Raw genomic sequence first — 20,904 nt, forward strand, 5'->3', positions numbered from 1 at the left:
CTTGCTGCTGCCAGGGGGTGGTTGGTGTTTTTGATTCGGGGATGTCTTGCATGTCTTTCGGTGCTGCTCCCGCGCTCACATTTTTTTTGCTGTCCATCCATCCTTTCCTTCCTTCCCTCCTAACTCACCACAGCAACAGCAGCAGTTGGGAATTCTGGAACTGTGTTCCTGGCTGCTGCCTTTGCTTGCCGTGGTATTATAGGGGGTGCATTGGCGATGTTTTGGTCAGTCAAAATTCTGGATCCGGCGAGTTGTGACACATTTCGAGGGTAGCTCTCCTCGAGGAATCACGTTGAGACAGTTGTTGGTTGATCAAGTGTGGAAAGAGTGTTGCTGAACTTGTGCGATTGGTACAACGTATCGTCGAAGAACATTTCGGAAGGAACACCACCCACGTGGAAGGACTCTGGAGGGAGGAAGGGCCTTGCTGGCTGACACATACGCTTTTCGACAGGCGGGCAACCAAGTAACAGGGCCAAGGATATAGAAAGCATTCCCGAATAACAGGCATATAGCCAAACTCCGGAGATCATCAACGGGAGGAAAGCACCCATCACAGAGGCACCCCACTTTACTCAACACAAGCCGGATTTGCCGAAGACGCTGAACTCCCCCAGTCTCCTCAGCAAGAAGTGGTTGAACGTCTTATTGGCAGCAGGCAGAAAAGTGGGTGGTTGGGTGAGTGGGTGGCAAAAAGCCGCCGCCGCTTGGAGAGAAGACAAACTCCGAAGAAGACGGTTGCCTCAGCTGGAAGCGTCTAGCAGCAGAAGCAGGAGTACACACACAGAAGTCGAGGAAAAGCAAGAGCAGAAGTAGGGGTAGGAGGACGAGGGCCAACATTCCATCTTACATTTTTCCTCCAAGGATAATAATAGTCATCGGTTTGGCCCTACTGCTTGGGCTGCTGCTGGCAGAGCCGTTTTGTGCTGTTTTACTCGTCGTCGAGTGCGGATCGGTTTTCTTCCTGGAGGACCCGAAATCTCTGGCTGGACCAACCAAGCGCTTTTCGGAGGAGTTCCTACTACTACTTGGCTGCTAAGCTAATCAGGAAGAGTGTGTTGTGACTAGTAGGAAGCCCACCCACAAAGTGTGTACAAACCAATGAGTGAGTTTTAAGCAAGGAGTTTGAAAACCAAAAAAAAACTTCAACCCAACTGGGAGAAAACTTTTTGGAACATCGAAAAACCAACCATTCTGGAGTAAACAAAACCAAAACCAACCAAAAAAAAAAGTGCCAAAACAAGTGCAGAGCTCAAACGAGAGTGTTTCAAATTCAAATTTTTGTAAAAGCAGTTTCCTTTCTTCTTTCTTCTCTCAACACTTTTTGCAACGGTCTCGGAATTTGAAAATCCCTTGAACAAATTCCTTGTGGTGGTTCCGTTCCTGTTTGTGGTGCTCTTTCGAATAAAAACCCGTTGATACGACCACGTGTGTGACTTGGCGCATTGCTGGAATCGAAAACCTAAAAACCAACGAAACCATTTTCGCTGATTGGAATTGTACTGTGACATAAAAAAAAACAAAATTAAACGCGAAAAATTGGAAATCAAAATTTTCTTCGGTGTGATTTGAACGTGATTTATTGTGATTCGTGAACTGTTTGGATTAAAACGCATTTTTCGGCCCCTCTTCTGTAATTGAAAAAAAAAAAAATTAAATTTCCATTTGCGAAAATGGCAGCTAAACGGAAGGCAAGCACGGCATTGCACAGCAATTCCAAGGTAAGTTCGATGGTCCAAAATTAGTGATGAACTATTTTTCACTTATTAATTTATCTAACCGTTGGTGTGTGGAAACATGACCCAAAAACAAGATGCACATTTACTGTTCTAGATATAGTGGTCTGAATTTCCAAAAGACAGAGGTTCATTTGAAAAATAACCCTCAATTGTCTTTTCTCAAAATTATGTGAAACAGTGATTTTTTTACTTTTTCATACAACAACTGTTGCAAATTTGATTCTTTATGAAACGTAGGGCTAATCATCGTTTGTTTGCATCTTTAATCAATCAACTTGATTATTAGAAAACATTTTAGGCGGAATTTTGTTTCAATAACTGAATAAATATGTGCACTAACGTTACGAGTTTTCTAAATAGTAATTTGAAACGAAAAAACGAACACACACATATAGAATCTCAGTGAAACATCATGTTTCTTTGAAGAGATCTAAATTCTACCTAAGACTAAATCGTGCATCTTTCAAGGATATCATGGCAAGTATCATACTAATGCTAACAACACCAGCCCAAAGAAAGAGTACTAGTATGCCGTGACCGAGACTCGATCTCATGACATCTGGCTTAGAAGACTTAAACGCTATCCTTTTAGCTATCGTCGGCCCTGAAATTTGGATGACATCTGAAAAAAAAAATTTGAATACGGCAATCCAGAAACAAATTTATAAGGGATGCCAGAATTGACCGTTTTAAACGATAAATATTTGGTCCGGATTTCCAGATCACATTCGGTCCGATTCCTGACTAAAATTAGTAAGATCCCAGACTGTTTCTTGACAAAACAGGTTCGTTTTCTGAATCCAAATTTATTATTGCTGCCATCGTAAATTTATATACATTTTGGATCTATCAAAAAGTTCAAGTTATTTGGAATAAATTTATGTTTTTTAACATCTAGATAACACATCTTGTACATAAAAATGGAGGCGTTTTCTTTGTAGCACCATCACGTATAAACGGTGTAGGGTAAAATACCTAGATTTCGACAGTTTTGGCTTGATTTGTCAGAAAAACCATGTAAATAAATTATTTGACTAAAGGTTTTCATTTCAAATGTGATTGGTTATATGAGCCGCATACGACACGATCGACCGTAACGAGCTATGGAAAATCATGGACGAGAACGGCTTTTCCGGGAAGCTGATCAGACTGATCAAGGCGACGATGGATGGAACGCAGTGCTGTGTGCGGATTTCGGGTGAATTGTCGAGTTCATTCGAATCGCGCAGGGGGCTTCGACAAGGTGATGGTCTATCCTGCATGATGTTCAACGTGGCGCTAGAAGGTGTTATTCGACGAGCGGTGGGCGAAATGCGGGGCACGATTTTCAACAGATCCAGTCAACTTATCTGCTTTGCCGATGACATTGATATAGTCGGCAGATCATCTGCGGCGGTGGAGGAGATCTACCGCAAACTGAAACGCGAAGCAGGAAGGATTGGGTTGATGATTAATACGTCCAAGACGAAGTACATGCTGGCCTGCGGATCCGAGACCGACCGAACCCGCTTGTCCAGTAATAACAAGGTCACGATCGACGGCGACGAGCTGGAGATAGTCGAAGACTTTGTCTATCTCGGCTCACTGGTGACCGCAGACAATGACACCAGCCGTGAGATCCGGAGGCGAATTATCAGCGGAAGTCGTGCCTACTATGGACTCCACAAGCAACTGCGGTCGAGAAGACTTAGCCCTCGCACGAAGTGTAACCTGTATATGACGCTCATTAGACCGGTTGTTCTCTACGGGCACGAGACATGGATATTGCTCGAGGAGGACCTGCGTACACTCGGAGTATTCGAGCGACGAGTGTTAAGAACCATCTTTGGTGGCGTACAGGAGAACGGAGTGTGGAGGCGAAGGATGAACCACGAGCTCGCGCGCCTCTACGGCGAACCCAGTATCCAGAAGGTGGTGAAGGCTGGCCGGATACGCTGGGCGGGACATGTTGCGAGAATGCCGGACGACTGTCCTGCAAAACAGGTGTTCGCTACGAATCCGGTAGGAACAAGACGAGCGGGGGCGCAACGAGCGAGGTGGTTAGACCAAGTGGAGCGTGATCTGGCGAACGTGGGGTGCCCGAGAAATTGGAGAACGGTTGCTATGAACCGAGTGAATTTTAGGAATTATGTTCGTCAAGTTATTTCGTGAGACGGAATACTATGTAAATAAAAAATAAGTGATTGGTTATATGAATCAGATTTTTTTCTTCATTCTCTACCTTTTTTATCGATCAAAAGTTTCAAAACAACGTTTTTATTAGCCTTTTACTAAAACTTCTCGATGATCTAGTTTTCGACATTCAATTTTAGTTTTCGACACAAAAAGTTTTAGTTTTCGACAAGCATATTTCCACCTCCTTTGTTAGCTCAGCAATATGAATATTTGCGTATTGGAATTGCTTGTCTACTTCACGGCGTTTTTTACACCATGGAAACAGTATAAACATATAGAAGAAGATGGATGTCGAAAAATAGATTATTGGGAGAATTTTCAGCGCTAGTTTTCGACAGCTCAAAAAACAGTTGGAATTTCATTAAATGTTAGCAAAAATATTCAATAAATTACCGAAAAGATTGATCTCAGAACCTTAACCTTTCCATTGATTCCTTTTATGTTGCTTTTAATCAAATAAAAGGGGGGTTTTTCGTGATTCAAAATCATTCTTATTTGGTCGTTGAAATTGAATTTCACAGGTGATTTAGAATGTTACTTTTATGTTATTTATTTACAACTATTCAATAACTTATTAAGAGGATTTTTTATATTCAAGGTATACTAAAGTGGGAGACTAAAAATAGATAAATATGATGATAGATAGCTTGAGTCACCAAACAGAAAGATAAGCCTTTCCTTCAAATTTTGTCGAAAACTAGCTCCTGTCGAAATCTAGAGTATCTACCCTATTATAGTTTCGAGAATCTCACTTTTTATGGAAAGGGGGCTCCCCTAAAAAATCAACTTGAAATAGGACACAACTCGAACAACTTTAAGACAATTTTCATAAAAACTTTTTCACGAACACGAAGAAGTTAAACATGTATAGATGCAATTAAACATTTCTTAAGATTTTTTAAGTAAATGGTAAAACGAAGTTTACCGGGTCAGCTAGAATCACAAAAATATAAAAAAAATCATTGAAACAAAACATTTTCGGCAGACTAACACTCTCGCGTTACCTCGATAAATCTGGATTGGTTTACTGATGCTTCCCATCGAACAAATTTATGACATGTAGAAAGATAAAAAATGATTGCTATGATTGAAACCACGGTGGAACGTTGTGAAACTGGACGACGCGTCGCGTCAATTCGGCCAAGAAAAACTGACCGAATTCAAAATTTGAACTGCCAGGTCTTGTTTTCGTCGCTCCTTTTAGCAGCAGGGAAATGGTCCGGAAAATCAAACGTTTTTGAATTGACAAGCTTTCTTCTGACAGTAATCAGTACATTTGTGAGAAACGCTCCTATCCGGGGAGCTGCGGCTATGCAGTGCTGTACACATTAAGGATTAAGCGATGTAATTTTAGGTCTGTTCAATGAATCTTATTCGGTAGCGAGTGAAACTATATCTAAAAACTCTGAAATAACATTAAATATGTCTCAAATGAGCTGTGGCTTTCAATTTCCGCGTTACTTATTTAATCAATCAAATTGAGTGTGAGTTAATATATTTTTTGTGGTGTTTTTTATTTTGTGGTTTTATTGACCAACTATTCAGTGAAGTTCTTATCTATTCCAGCAAAAGCTTTGAAAAGTATCAAAATTGAGTGAGGATTGTGCAAAACATCCATCTCCTACGTTAAAGTTTTTTTTTGTTTTTTTTTCGGAAATGCTTTATGGCTATTCAGACTTTTTATTAAAAAACTTTGTAAAGCTTTGATATACTCTTACTTATTCTATATTTATACTTGTGAGTGAAACAAGAATAGTACCACTAGGGCTTATTCTAGTTTTCGAAAAGTTTTAAAGGGATTTTTAAGAGATTTCCCTCTAGCACTAAGAAATTCTACATGTAAGCTATAAAAGTTTATCAAACTGCTTATTTTGTTCAGAAATGACATGAAATGATTAAACAAACGTTCTTGGCTAATTTGGAATCAGAAATATCAGGTTTGATTTTTTTTTTAGTAAACCACACTTTTTCCACGTCCAAATCGTAGATGGCAGCACAATCTTCCAGTTTCAACCAAATTAAGTCTCAACATTGATTTTCCTGGATTATTTAAGCCCATCGTCGTAATTTCGAGGTATTTTCCAACCAGTTTTGTTGGAGTCCACGCTGCATGAAGCTTTTCTGGATTTGCAAAATCTAACCAGAAACGGTGTTCAAATTATTTATTACACCTTATAAGACTTAAAACTCTCGAACTCGATTACACTTAACGAAAAGTGATACTTCCGGCTCATAGATATTTCAATATTTTTAACAATTGAATCAATTTTAACTTTTTAAAATCGAATAAAAATATTTTGAACAACGGAGAGAAAATAACACGCGTTCGTTGCCAACAAATCATAGCATGCTCTGGGCTTGTGATAGATTTTTTTTTAGTTGGTAACCACAGGTGGTAAATCCCGGTTTACGGATTGTATTCCAAGGCACGGCGAGCCACCGCGTCCCCCCAGTTAGCTACTCTGGGTCCATGGGTACAATGGGAAGACTCATGAACGACCTACTCCCTAAACTCCACCTGGGGTCGCAGACCTGGTTCCCACCTCGAACTGTTTAGTACACTATGCTTCAATAGTAGAGCGCTAATGCGCTCCAAGGCAATACTCATTAACGAGACCACTTTCAGCAAAACCTCTCGTCTTTACGACTCGACGCCTGAACTCTCCTCTAACGACTTGAGAACCGACATCTCCTCGCAATGACTCAAGATTCTCACACAAACCTCTCCTCTTCGCGACTTGAGGCCTGATCTCTCCTCTAACGACTTGAGATCCGACAACTCCTCGCATCGACTCGAGGTTTACCTCTCCTCTACACGATTCGAGGCCCGATCTCTCCTCTAACGACTTGAAATCTGACCTCTCCTCGTAATGACTCAAGGTGACCACTTGTACCCCTCCTCTTGTTGATAAGGCGCCTGATCCCTCCTCTTACGTCTCGAGACCCGACCCCTCATCATAAAGACTCGGGGTTGACCTCGCAAACCTCTCCGCCTGAAGGTTTGAGACCTGATCTCTCCTCTAACGACTCGAGACCCGACCTCTTATCTTCAGGGTTCGAAGTTTGCCACCTTGCCCGTCGTGTGCCTGATCGAGAGCAGCTTATCCTAGACTCGCGCCTGTCACGGCACACGCGCGGTACTTAACGCAACGACTTGGATGATTCCCAACGAAGACGTCATCCTACTCCGACTCGAATGGCTCACCCGGCATCGCGAGCCACTCTACCCGCGGGTATTCCCCGAACGTGGAATGACCCTTTCCCAACGATTTCCACTGCAAAAAAGGTCATGTCTTATCCCCGCAGCTTCTGTCGTTGAGAACCGCTCTACTCAGATACTCCCCGAAGGTGGAGCATTCTACGCACGACCGCGGCGCACCCACGGCATCCGCTACGCAGAAGGTATTGTCTTATCTTTGTAGCTTCAAACCGTGGGGTCAGACGCACTCTACTCGACAGCCCCCCGTCGATGGGGTCAGTCTACTCCGACCGTTGTCCAGTCTTCTTTATCCCCCTTGGCTGGCAACCCTAGGATTTTTGGCCTGCAGATTTTCCTGCCCATTGTGTGCTAGATCGAGAGCAGCATATCCTGGACTCGCGCCTGTCACGGCACACGTTCGGGACTTGGAACGCTACGACTCAGATGTTTTCCGACGGTGAAGACATCCTACACCGACTCGAGAGGATCGCCCGGCATAGAGAGCCTCTCTACCCGTGGGTATCCCCCGTCAGTGGTTAACCCTCGTCCCTCGAGATCCGCTTCGAGGAAAGTAAAGTTTTATCCCCGCAGTTTCCCTCTTAGGAAGCGGCACTACTCGGATACCCCCCGACATTGGGGTATCCTACACACGTTCGCGGCGCACCCCTGACCTCCGCTACGCAGAAGATGTTGCCTCATCTCTGTAGCTTCGATCAAGGGATTGGACGCACACTACTCAGATGCTCCCCGTCGATGGAGTCATCCCACTCCTCTGCAGGGCAGTCATGATTCGGGTGAACCCATCGCTGACCGCATGCCAAGTGTTGGAATCCGCACACATCCTCTGTATAACGTTATCTGCTGTCGTGTCGGGCCCACAGGCGGCAAATATGGAAGTACGTACCGCCGCAAACCTCGGACAGACAAACACCACATGCTCGGGTGTTTCCTCTTCGTCCCCACAATCTGGGCAATATGGCGAAGCCACATGTCCAAACCGGTAGTGGTACTTCATGAAGCATCCATGACCAGTCAGGAATTGCGCCATATAGAAGTCCACTTCACCGTGCCTTCTTCCGATCCAGCTCCCGATGTGCGGGATCAGACGATGGGTCCACCTTCCTCTCGTTGAGCTGTCCCACAGCTGCTGCCAGTTGGACATCGAGTCCTCATTGGCGAGATCTCGTACATTGGGCTTGTGATATAGCTCAGTTGGCTAGTCTGTTGCCTCCTCAGCCAATGTCCGCGAGTTCGAGCTCAAGAGTAAACATCGAACACGATTGTACCGAATTAATTTTTCAATAACGATCCGCCAACTGCAACGTTGATAAAGTCGCGAATGTCATAAAGATGATAAAACGACAATAATCGAAACAAAAAAAAAATGGCATACTCTTTCGATCCTCAACGCCAATTGCTGCATGTAAATAACGGGAACTTATGCTCGATTCATTCAATGATGATTCAATATTTAAAACAAATTTTAGAAGAACTTTTTGAAACTTTTCAATCATTCAGATTTTAACAAACGATACACATAGTGGTACCACGTGGTACTATTCTTGTTTCGCTTACTGTATGATCAAAATGATTCAATAAAACTAATAAGAGATGGACAAATTATTTAGTTCTTTTGCTAGCCTGAGAAATATAAGCCTGCTGACTTTAAATTTCATTAAACGTTAGATCTTAAGATCCAAAGCATTTTCTTATAAGTGACTCCAGTAAATATAGTTAAGTTATTTCAATATGATGAATTGCTTTCAAATATTGTCCAAAGGGTGCCCGAAGATGTTTGTGATTGATTGAGTTTTAAAAAAACTAATAGAATTTCTAAATCTGAAGAAAAAATAAAGATTTTCCAAAACCTACTTTAAAAAAAACTAATTTTGGCAAATTTGCTGCATACTTTTTTCGATATCTCACACATACATTAACATATTGTAACAAAAATACAATAAGCATTTTAAGCGAGAAATTCGTTTAAAGTTCGACCATTTAAGACATTTGTTCGTTACGTTTTTTTTCTGTTTCGACTTTACTCGTTTTTCCATCTTTATGGCATTCGCGACTTTCTATCAACGTTGCAGTTGTTGTATAGTTATTGAAAAACTTTTCCGGTATCACTGTGTTCGATGTTTACACTTGAGCTCGAACTTGCGGAATGTACATATCTATTCCTGTGATGATCGCCTAAACTGCAGTAAATTCTGTAAAACTTTCATTTCTTATCCGAAAAACATGAGAAACGGAATGGTCTACATCGCTTTTTGATAAAATGGCCCTGAACGCCTCATTTTGCCTGATTTTCTCTCTTTTTAGGTGCTAAGGTATAATTATGACTGTCAGCAATTTACCTTGCCTCAAAAACACCACACCAACTTTCCAATCCAATTAAACCACACTTATTTAAAAAAAAAAATGACGGCTGAATCGATTGGTGTACTCCAGTTTATATTTTAACTAAGACTTGTCACTTTTATCCTAAACTTCAAAACAACTTTAAAGAAAAGCAATCAAACTACTCATATCCAGGAATTTTTCATCATGAATGATAATTTTTAGTACATTATTCTTTTTCAAGCTGATCGTGTCACTTTTTTTGCACTTAAATGAATATTGACGGCTATATTGCCCCATTTTCCCCTATTTTTTTTTAATTTGTGCATGAATTTCACTGTAACAATCGAGCAAGTTACATAAAAAATGCAAAACCATGGTAATTTTGTGTAAAATTTGACGCTAAATCGAGTGGTATACATCGCTTAGCGCTCAACCTACGAGAATAACCGTATTTACCCTGATTTCCCCTAAAATCAGGCAATATTTAAAAAATATCTTATGACAAATAACAATGCATCAGAAAATGCACAAAAATGAATGAACGGTGTAAAACTCATTGCTGGATCTTTGTACACCGCTTAGCATTAAGTTGAAGCAAATGACAAAGAAAAAAAGCAAAGTATCAGAACATGCACAAAAATGATTGAATAAGAAGTTAAACTAATTGCTGAATCGAATGATGAACATCGCTTAGCATTCAGTTCACGAGAAAGGTCTCATTTCCTTCAATTTCCCCTCTATTAATTAAAAAAAAAAAATCAGGTGTGAAATTTTCGTTTAAATCAAATGATAAGCATCGCTTAGCACTCATTAGGTGAAATCAATTCCAATTGCCCCAATTTCCCGTCGATTTATGCAATAGGACTTAGAAAAAACTTTGTGACAATTGATAATGCGTTAGAAAACGCACAAATCCTATTGTATCGTGTATCAAACTAATTGCTGGATAGGACCTAGTAACCGCTAAGCGTTTAGTTGACGAGGGAAGCCTCAATTGCCCCTTGTTTCCTCTAAATTCAATGTTCACTCGAATGATGAACACCGATTTTGTAACAAACGAGATTGGTTTGAAAGTTACTATGAAATCGATGAGAAGAGCCTCAATCATGTTTTAAACCAATATCATTTATCAATTCAAAAAAAATATCGTTTGAATTTAGTGGTTCTATCCAACAATTAGTTTTTCACAGATTCAATGGTTTTTTGTGCACTTTAGGATGTTGCAAGCTATTTTTTACTGAATTGTAAGTATTTAGGGGAAATTGAGGCAATTAGGATTGCATTCATAAACAGAAATTTAGAGGTTTATGATTTTAAACTACTGTAAGTTTTACACATGATTAAATGTTTTTGTATCTCTTCTGATGCTTTTTTATTGGTTACTACGGTTTTTGGTACATATTGCATGAGTTTATGAATAAATTCAGGGGAAATTGTGGGCAATCAGACTTTCCTCGTCAACTGAGAGCTAAGCAGTGTACTGTAAATCACTCGATTCAGCAATAAGTTTTACACCTGATTCAATATTTTTTGCATCCGTTGAATTACATTCGTGTTTGTTACAATGTTTTCATAAATCTTCTATTACAGTTTGAACTAAATATCTTTAAATATTACATTTAGAAATTCCCCCGAGAAAAATCCTTCCTCCAAAAATCAATAAGCCCCTCCACACCGCCGCAGCAACAACGAATCGGGCTTCAGCTTCATCGTCATCCTCCCACATTTAGCCACAAGAATCAACGACAACGTCCTCAGGAATAGGGCCAGAGAGAAAAAAAAAGCTGGAAGGAACCATTTCCCTCCCTACTCGGACTGACTTGGGGCTCCCACAAACAAGAAGGCACCATCGGCACCAGGCGAAAAAAGAATTATTCCCATCCAAAAGGGGAACGGACCGTTTGCTTTCAAGAAAAATCCTTGGCCCACCCACACCACATTTCTTTTATTCTAGCTTGTTTTTTATCCTTTCTTTTCTTCGGTCCAACCTAACTTTGATGCTGCTGCTACTGCTGATGCTGCCAAACTTCATCCGGGGTATAATGGGGTTCCCGAAAACCCTCCGTTTGGTTGCCGCTTTTTGTTTACTCCCTACCTCTTCCATTGCCATCCAACTGGCATGCATCGGAAGCTATTCGACCGTTTCGAGGAAAAACCTTCTCATTCCCACCTCCCTGGCCACATCGAGAAGCGGACGGAGTTTTTCCAAGTTTTTTTTTTCCTTCGTTTCTTTCCCCATTTCCGAGTTCCTTCGAACTGCCATTGCCAAATGGTAAGAAAAAGGGACCAAAAGGAAGGCGACGTCGCTCCTTGGAATCCCGAAAGGGACGGACCGAAACCAAATGGGTTTCCTTAAGCATCGTCCCACGTCATCTATCTTTTTTAATTCTTGACAGTTTGAGCGAGCCCCGGTATCTCTCTATCTCGTCCATCCCCAACCCTAGGGCCACCCACTTCATCTTTCTTCGGGTGGTTGATCCTCTTTCCTCTGCCGCCGAAGAATCTTTCTTGCTCCTCCATGCTGTGTGTGTGTTTTAGCAGGAACCAAGAAATTGGGAAGAAAATTTTCCGTTCCAAGGCCCTTGGACCCCTTGCTTGGTTTTTTCTTTTTTTCTCCTCGATTGAGAGGGACCGATGCGATTCAAAAAGGGGAGTCAGTGGTTATCAAGCTAGGCTTCTCTTTAGAAATAAAATCTGAAGTTATTCTAGGTAGCTAGATCTCTTTGTATTTTCAACTGAAATTTTCAAAACAGATATTTTACAACCAAAAGTGGTTAAAAAATGAAAAACTGATTACCGTAATCCGGAGTAAGATTGATAACTTTTTTCATTATTTTTCGAATATTTTGTCTGTTAAAAGAAATGTGGCATTTTTTATATTTTTAAAACCAGTACTGGACTCCTAAGAACGTAAAACATGGTTGCAGAAATTTATCAGACCACTTTAAATTTGATTTAAAAATCGATTTCGTCTCTGTTTAAAATTTGATCAGTAACATAATCAGTAACATTGATCAGTCTCTTTTTTGACGGTTTTAACTTATTTTCTCGATCATAAAGGATTAAAACACCTTCATAATATAAACAAATACTTGTTTATCAATTGCTAAGGCAGTTCAGAACATTTAGGTTATTTTAAACCAAATGAAACAATCAAAATAAACGCTTAATACATACGTGGGTTTTGGCTGGACAATTATGCAGCATAAATTAAGGGGCTGTATTTTTTAACAATACTAATAAAATTTAAACTAAGAAACAAATGAAATTTTGCCTTCTTTTGGCCATTTTCATTTGGTCCTTGCACAATTGCGTTTTTATTTTTTCCTTCAAACTTTACCATTTGATAGGGTTTCTAGCCTTTTGTCCTAGACTGGCTAACTCTTGCTATTTTTTTTTAAATATTAAAAATTCACCTCAAACTACAACAAAAACTACACCAAAACTATACATTTACTTAGGAAAACTCTCACACAAATCAACCTATTTGCTTCTTAACACTTTGATTACATCACGAAAGGAGTTTGTTTGCGAGACTTTGAAAAAAATAGATATTACAAGATTTTGAAATTTTACTTACATTTGAAATTTCCAAGTTTTCCCCAATTTGAGACTCAACTTAAAGGTTTTAAACGTAGAAAAAAGTTTTGAGATATTTAAACAGATTACCTAAATTCACTTAAATCATAAATCTTTTTAATAACTTGAATTTTGTGACATTTTTAACATCAAATCTCGAATAACTCGAAGTGTCCAATTTCGCATGATTGCGCATTTTTTAAATTTGTTGTTTTTTAAAATGCTTTATCCCGGGTACACTTTTTGGATAACTGGGAAATTTTTACTTATCTAAAGCATGGGTGACAAAAATTTTCAGCTGGCGGGCCAAATTTTAGAAAAGTGATTTGTCTGTGGACCAAAAAAATCTTGTCAGCACATATTTTTTCCTTTCATTCTTTTAAAGCACGTTTTCTACATATTTATTTAAATTAAATGATGAAAAAACACATGATAAATTATAAAAATATTCAAGAGTTTAAAGCAATTGACTCATGGTATTTCTATTACTTTATTTGAAGCAAATTTTTAGCTCAGAATAAGAAACGTTATTTTGAAAATTTTATCAATGACTTATCAAAAATATCATTGATATGAAACTTTCATTGGGCTTTGTTTTGGAAGTTTTGATTATTATTATTTATTATTTTTTGAAATTGTGTGATAATTATGAGTAAAAAAATGCATAAAAAACAGTTTTTATTTATTAATTATCTAATTTCTACAGAAAAGGAAATATTTTTTACCTCAATGAATTTCAAACATCTTTCAGTACCCAATGAACAATGTTTGAGATATTTAACAGTTTCATTTATTTTTATTTAATAAGCCATAACTTTTATAAGACTCTAAGTATCGGCTTCCAACTCGTTTAGTTGTGTTATTCATATGAAAATGATATTATTTAGCTTAATCTATAAAAGCTATACCCATTGAAAAATGCAATTTGAAGGGAAGTGGGTTGTGATGTAGCTCAGTTGACAAGTCAATTGCTTCCTGAGCTGATGTCCGTGAGTTCGATCACAGTTGTACAGCATAAGATTTGCAATAACTATACGCCAACTGCAACGTTGATATAAAGTCTCGAATACTACAAAGATGGTATGAAAATTAAATCCAGGGTTGCCAGCGATTTTTCGTTTTGAATTTCCCAAGCTTTTCCCGGTTTTTCTTGGTAAAAATTATGATTTTCCTGGTTTCCTACATATGTAAACTTAAAATGTCAAAACATGGCTTATCAAAATTTTTTACAATTTTTAAAAAACTAATGCGCAATCCTATTTTTAAGTTTTAATAATTTTAGAATTCTTTCAAGTCGAGTCACCAAAGTTAAAATATTGACTTCTAATTTTTTTTTTCAGAACTATACTATTGGTAGCTGTAAATAGTTAAAAATAAATGACTTGAATAAAGTAACTTATCGTTATATTAAAACTACATAAAGTGAATATGATCCCAAACATATCAATTCGAATGGGATATGCGTTAGCTCAAATAAAAAATCATGTCAACAATACAAACAATTCACCATCAATTTTTTACTTGTTATCTTGAATATTTGCCTTCGTGACTGCTGACATGTAGATTTCTATGAAAACTTAAAAAAGATATATTTATTTACACTTGATTTGAAAAATTATAAATTTTCAAATATCATAAATTGAAACAATTTAAGATCGATGAATGAATATATCTAAAATAACTCTTTAACAAAACTTGTTTTCTTTTTTTAATGAAAAATCATAAGCTTGAAAACTTTGCGAATTGGAGTCTTTTAATAAGATTTTTTTCTCCAAATATGTGAAAATGTTCTCATGTAGTTTTTAAATAAAAATGAGGCCTGATATGATTTTAAGCCGAATTGTGTTCAAATCAATACATTCACACGTCTGCTATTAAACATCTTTAAAGATTAAAAAATTCTGATGGAAATTTTTTCTATACTTTTGAAAAAGTTTTGTTATTATCACATTTAGTTAAACCCAAACATTTTCCCCATTCTTAGTTGGAAATACTTTTTAAAATTTGTGGGAATTTTTTTCAAAAAATGGCAATTTTCCCGGTATTGTGCTGAAATTCCAATTTTTTGGTTTCCTGGTAAAGAATGACAACCCGAACATTTTCCTGAAATTTCCGGTTTGCTAACAATCCTTCATCAACCAGCCATGTTTATCAAATCATGTATACTTCACATTGTCAAAATTAATTTTATGAAGCCTTTTCAGACAAACCCAAGGCCGGATTAAAGGGGGGGCAAAAGGGGCAATTGCCCCGGGGGGGCCCCCCGAGCGAAAATTTTTTTTAACATTACTTTAATCATACTACTAGAAATCCATGAAAAGAAATCAAAATTAGAAAATCTGAATGAAAACTTGAAATATAAAAACTTAAGGGCCCCCGTGAAATAATATTTAGATTAGTTTTTATCTTAAGAAAGTTGAGAGAGCCCCTAGAGTAAGCAGTGAAGGAGCTCTGCCAAATTTTGCGAGCTGAGAATATTAAAATCTTCTAGCCAAAACCGAATTCGAAAAAAAATTAAGAAGAATATGAGGCAAAACACCTCAAATTTACATTTTTTTATCGAGACATATCCGTTACGATATTCTGTACAGAACAGGTAAAATAAAGAAAGAACATCTTCTCATTTTTATTACATTCCAACGTCTTGCACAACAATAATGTTTGTTGTTTCGTTAAGATTCCAAGTTACGGTTTACTGCACTATAATAGCAGTTAATTTCGTTTTATGATAAACATTTCAGAATTTTACCCGGGAAGTATCCGGGTTAATACCGCGTATTATAATAACTTTTCACTTTCAATCATTATTATTGAAATTTTCATTGGTTTATAAATTCTAAACCCTTTTTCCTCCATATTTTTGAAAGTAAAATCTTTAAAAAAAACTTTAGTTGCTTAAATTGGACCAATCGACAGTACAGGGTTTCTTTATTGATTTCCATCCCAATTTCTGTCCTAGACCTGAAATTTGTATTGGAACATTTTCAACTGATTTAACTAAAATTTTATCATCTACTGAAGTGAATATCCTGAATTCAGCATATCATTTTTCAAATGATCATTCTCAAATTATCATAAAAACGATCTTAGTTGAGTTGTTAGTATCATTGAGTGATTTTCTTGATATGAATATTTCTATGATCTTAATCTTATCTTTTTTCCAGATTCAATTCAATGGGATTTTCAAGTCTGTCAAGTCTGTTTCTTCAGTTACTGAAGTTCAGTTTTATCATTTTTCTGAATTTTGAAAATTCAAGATCTCTCTTTCAGATACTAAACTCATTTGGATTCTTTATCTGATTTTTTTTTTCAATGATAACTGATTCTGTGTTTTAAACATTTATCTTTATTCTCATTTTTTTATTCAACCGATCATTTTTGAACTAATACCTTTTTGGCTTTGAGGGCATCGAATGGAATTTTCGTCACATTTAGAAAAACAATTTGATAAAAAAAACTATCTGATGAGAATCATATTCAAAAACATCTCATGAAAAGATTTTTTTGTGTTTCAAAGACATAGAATTTAAATTCACATTTGATGCAATTTCTGCTTTTGCTGTGGTTGTAACTTTGTATCTCTTTTTTTTAATTTAATTCATATTTTGTTTCTTAAAACTTGATTTGAAATTATAATTTAGATTTGAGACACTGAATTCTCGTTCTGAATTTAACGTGAGATAAAGTTTTGAATTCTTAAACTTTTATATCTGTTTCTCTATGGAATGTGGATATAATTATTTTGTTTATTTTTTTTAATGGGTTTTATATGTTTCAAATCTTCATGATACTTCCTAATTGTCACTGGGTAAACATTTCTCGAATAAGCACAAACCAAAGATCAATGATGATATAAAAATAAAATAAAATATCTATCCGGTCATTTTTTGAAATTAGAAAATTTTAGCTGATGATAAGGGTTTAAAAAAAATTAGAATAAATTTTGCGTTTGGCATCTTAAATCAGAGTTTTATTTCTAAGAAATTTCTAAACTCTTCCGCAATGTTCGCACGTGATTGATTACCAATTTTTATTTGAAGTACTATTTTTTACGCAGACAACATGGCTATTTGAATATAGTGTATTGAACTCATCTCCAGTTTTGTTTACACGTTTAATAGGTTTTGTATTTTCTGGGAGCATTTGAAAAAAAAAATCGAATTATAGGGGGCCCCCGAGAAAAATTACCCCGGGCCCCCCGATGGCTTAATCCGGCCCTGGACAAACCTGATGATATTTTTTTTAAATTTTTGTATCGAGTAATTTGAGTATCAGTGTTTCATTTATTATTATCATATCACGTTATCGGAAAATAGTGTTCTTAATGTATAGGATGCTTTCCAATATCTTCAAATCTTTTCTAAAATTCCAATATCATGTCCGAAACTCAGCGTATTTTGGCATTTTGATGATGTTTGGCTTTTTTATTACAAGCTTTTACGTTGAATCACATGGATTTTTAAGTCCTTCGAAGCGACTTTTTGTTGCCACCAAAGCTACAAATAGTTGTTTGACTTAAATTCTAAAGTGCGAAAATTTGAAATACATTCGAGGAATTCTAATTTTCTATTTACAAGAATTTTACAAATATTAAATGACCTTGCTCTGTTTTATAAGTATAATAAGTTTTCATTACATTGAAGCTTTTCAAAGCCCCCCGAGTTACAAATAGACGTTCTTGGTCCAGGATTTGGACACCCATGATCTAAAAGCAATATTTTTGAAATTAAACAAACCATTAGGAACTTTTTCAAAATTTAAAATTTCAATAGATAAAAGATCCATTTTTCTTGTTTTCAGATTGCTCTTTCTTTCATCACTATTTTGGGTAAAATTAGGAAATTGTGACTTTCTACACAGTAAAACTCAAGAAACTTTAGAACTAAGAATCGATTGGACATTAAGGGTAAACAATGTCCATAATAAAATTGAAAAAATAAATTTCAAAAAATCTAGAACTACCTACTAAAAAAAATCGTATACTTTGTTGATCAAAGCTCACAAGTTTCCTGATACAGACATAAAACACAAACTACAAATTCGATTTTGACACCTTACATCCAAACAACAAACAAAGTAATGATTTCAAATTCAATAGCAATTAAAGCTATCAAATTTCTAAGTTTTTGTTATAGAAATGTGACTCAGGCTTCTGATTTAGCTTGTATGGAATTTTAAGTAAGAATTACAATTTTACTTAGAACTCTATTTCTGATTTGAATATCACTGACATACATATGGATGTCTCAAATTTCAGATAGAAATTTCTTTAAAAAACCATTTTCAAAATTGATATAATGGTTCCAGACTCATTTGGACTTCTTGCTCGAACTTTAGACTCTTGTCTCTGATTAATTAGGAAGCAATATTTTCCGATGGCACATTCCACGCGCTTTTGCAGCTCACAAGTAATTTTAATCCGTTCGCGTTTTAAAAAATTTCAATCTTTTCAATAATTTGATAGTTAAAATCACACTAAACCAACTGAGAAAAAAATAAATAACTTGTTTTATATAATCTTGAAAATCAATTTTTTTGTTGAAAAAAGTGTAATTGTTGACCACCTTTATAAAAAAAATTGATAAAAATATATGGGTTAATTTGTTTTGGATATTTTTTTAATTCGTTTTGAAGCCAACCAATTCTGATTCATTGTGTAGGAAAAAGAATCTGTTTATATCCAATGGGGTTGTTTTAAAAAGCAAACAATAGCAGTTGCAAATGAGTGAATTCACGTCACAAAAAAAGGAAACTTTTTAATTTAACGAGAAATCTTTGACATTTTGTAGCAATAAAAATTACATCTTCTTTGAATATGAAAAGACAATTCTAAAACACTCAATTTTATTAAAATCGGTTGGAATTCAGCTGAGTTACAACAGCGCGTATGAAGGATTTCACGTCACAAAATTTGATTTCTTGCGAAACATTTCATAAGGGCGAAACTAACAGTTAACTCAAACGAGAAAAATGCTTTTGAAGTTTCGGAACATCTAATCAAAACCTTTTTAAAAAATCGACCAATTTTTGTTCAAAAAAATCAAAAAATGTTCATTATATTTACTTATTGATCGTTGGTTATCAAGAACTTAAACTCTTTTCACTTTATTTTAGAGATTGTCAAGTTTCGTCCTTTTTTGTTTAAGATTCCAGTTACGCCTGCAAGTTTCGCCCAATTGATCGGCCGTTTTTGTTTTGGTTTTGAAGTTTTGCCCTTTGGTCTAAACTATAGACACTATAATTTCATATAGTCTGGCAAAGAGAATGACGGGAGCCAATCGAACTGTCATTCGTGCGGAGCCAATCGAGCATTCTACGATAATGTTCAAGCTCTTCATAGCTCTCTCTAGTTTCAAAATAAAATATTGTTTCTCAGATTCTTAAATTCATGCTATGTTTGTCACTTCAACGCGAAATTTCTTTTAAAAATATATTATGATGAATAGGTGAAAAAATAGTGAAAACTTTGCTAAATAACTTTGGCTAATGTTACTTAAAAGCCAAAAAAGCTAAGTGAATCACAATACTTCAACCATTATTTTGCAATATTTAGAAAGTTTGCTCAATTGGCTCCCGCGAATGACAGTTCGATTGGCTCCCGTCAGTGAAATTATAGTGTCTATAGTCCAAACTAATAAGGCCGTTTTGTCACACACGGTCCACTCAGTTACACCTTGGCTCGACACGAATAGAAAAATTAACCCCATTTAGAATAGGCGTAACTTCACGTTCCAACGAAAATTCATCAACAGGAAGTTTCACCCAATTGAATTTTATCATTTTTTTTTTAAGTTTCAAGTGATCTTACGATGAAGCCGCGTTTATTAGGTAAAGTGCAACCGCGTACATCCGGAATGACCGTGAACTCGATTTGTTTAAATTTGGTAGTTTCGCCCTTTAGAAATGTTACGCTAGCTTTTATGTAAAATTTTATATGGGAAATATGCTCTGAATGCTGTTTTGATGATCGGATTTTTGAAAATCATGGACATAATTCAGTTGATTTATTTTATTGTTATTTTCAAATAAACAAACAAAAATATTGAAATAAAAATTTAAGAATTTTTTTTTGGTATATCTTCAAAAAAAAGACTGTGAGAAACAGAATTAATTTTATCGTACGTTTTCTCAATATTTTGCTATTATAGTAACAGAAAAATAAAAAAAAAGTTAGGGAAAGAAACTGAAAATTTTTGATTGTACAAGTCGAAATAACAAACTATGACTTTTAAAAGTGTATATAAAATTGGCTCTATTGAATGGTTCCGAATAACTTGAAATATCGTGACGTGAATTCAGTCATCGACCCTGTTGAAACTGAGTGAATTCACGTCATAAAAGTAATCGATCATAACACAAACAACTGAAGTTTTTTAATGATCAAAATATAATCATTTGAAGGAAATTTGCGATAGATTGCTCGTATTTCTTTCACGTTCAAGTAAATGGGTTGACTTCTAGAATGATAACAGTTCAGAAAAGTCCGGAAAAGCGATTTTAAGTCATGGTCAATATTATATTTCAAATATACAATTTTGATTCAAATAAATGATTCGATTTTCAGATTTGGGCCACACTCACGTTGAGGCATTTTTTATTTTAATCTTACTGTGGGCTGGCGGTACACAGTTGCCTTCTGACTCGAGCGATGTCAATGAGTTGCTTAAACCAAGAATTGCGGAAATGTTTTTCAATAATTATCTTCTTATTAAATTGTTGAAACAAAGTCACAAGTAACACAAAGATGCTAAAACCACTATAATCGAAAAATAGCCTTATTCTGGTCGCGATAAATTTGCGTAGCTTAAATCTCTCCCTATACAGCTTCGCTTGCTCCAATTTCCAGCTACAAAAAAGTATATTTCGAAC

General features: G+C 36.3%; 1 protein-coding gene across 7 annotated transcripts in view; it reads left to right on the top strand.

Annotated features, from left to right (window-relative positions):
• Nucleotides 1–242: 242 nt before the first annotated feature.
• The window catches only part of LOC129747110 (nucleolar protein 4-like), a 38,380-nt gene continuing 17,718 nt past the window's right edge, over nt 243–20,904 (top strand). For 5 of the 7 annotated variants that reach the window (XM_055741137.1, XM_055741142.1, XM_055741140.1 and 2 more), the window contains exon 1: nt 243–1,721. In XM_055741137.1, coding sequence (XP_055597112.1) covers nt 1,674–1,721 — 48 coding nt within the window. In that variant the 5' untranslated portion in view covers nt 243–1,673. The remainder of the gene's footprint in view (nt 1,722–20,904) is intronic. The other 2 variants (XM_055741138.1, XM_055741144.1) reach the window with 2 other exon arrangements.

Source organism: Uranotaenia lowii, chromosome 2 (assembly GCF_029784155.1).
Source record: "Uranotaenia lowii strain MFRU-FL chromosome 2, ASM2978415v1, whole genome shotgun sequence".
Classification (NCBI taxonomy): domain Eukaryota; kingdom Metazoa; phylum Arthropoda; class Insecta; order Diptera; family Culicidae; genus Uranotaenia; species Uranotaenia lowii.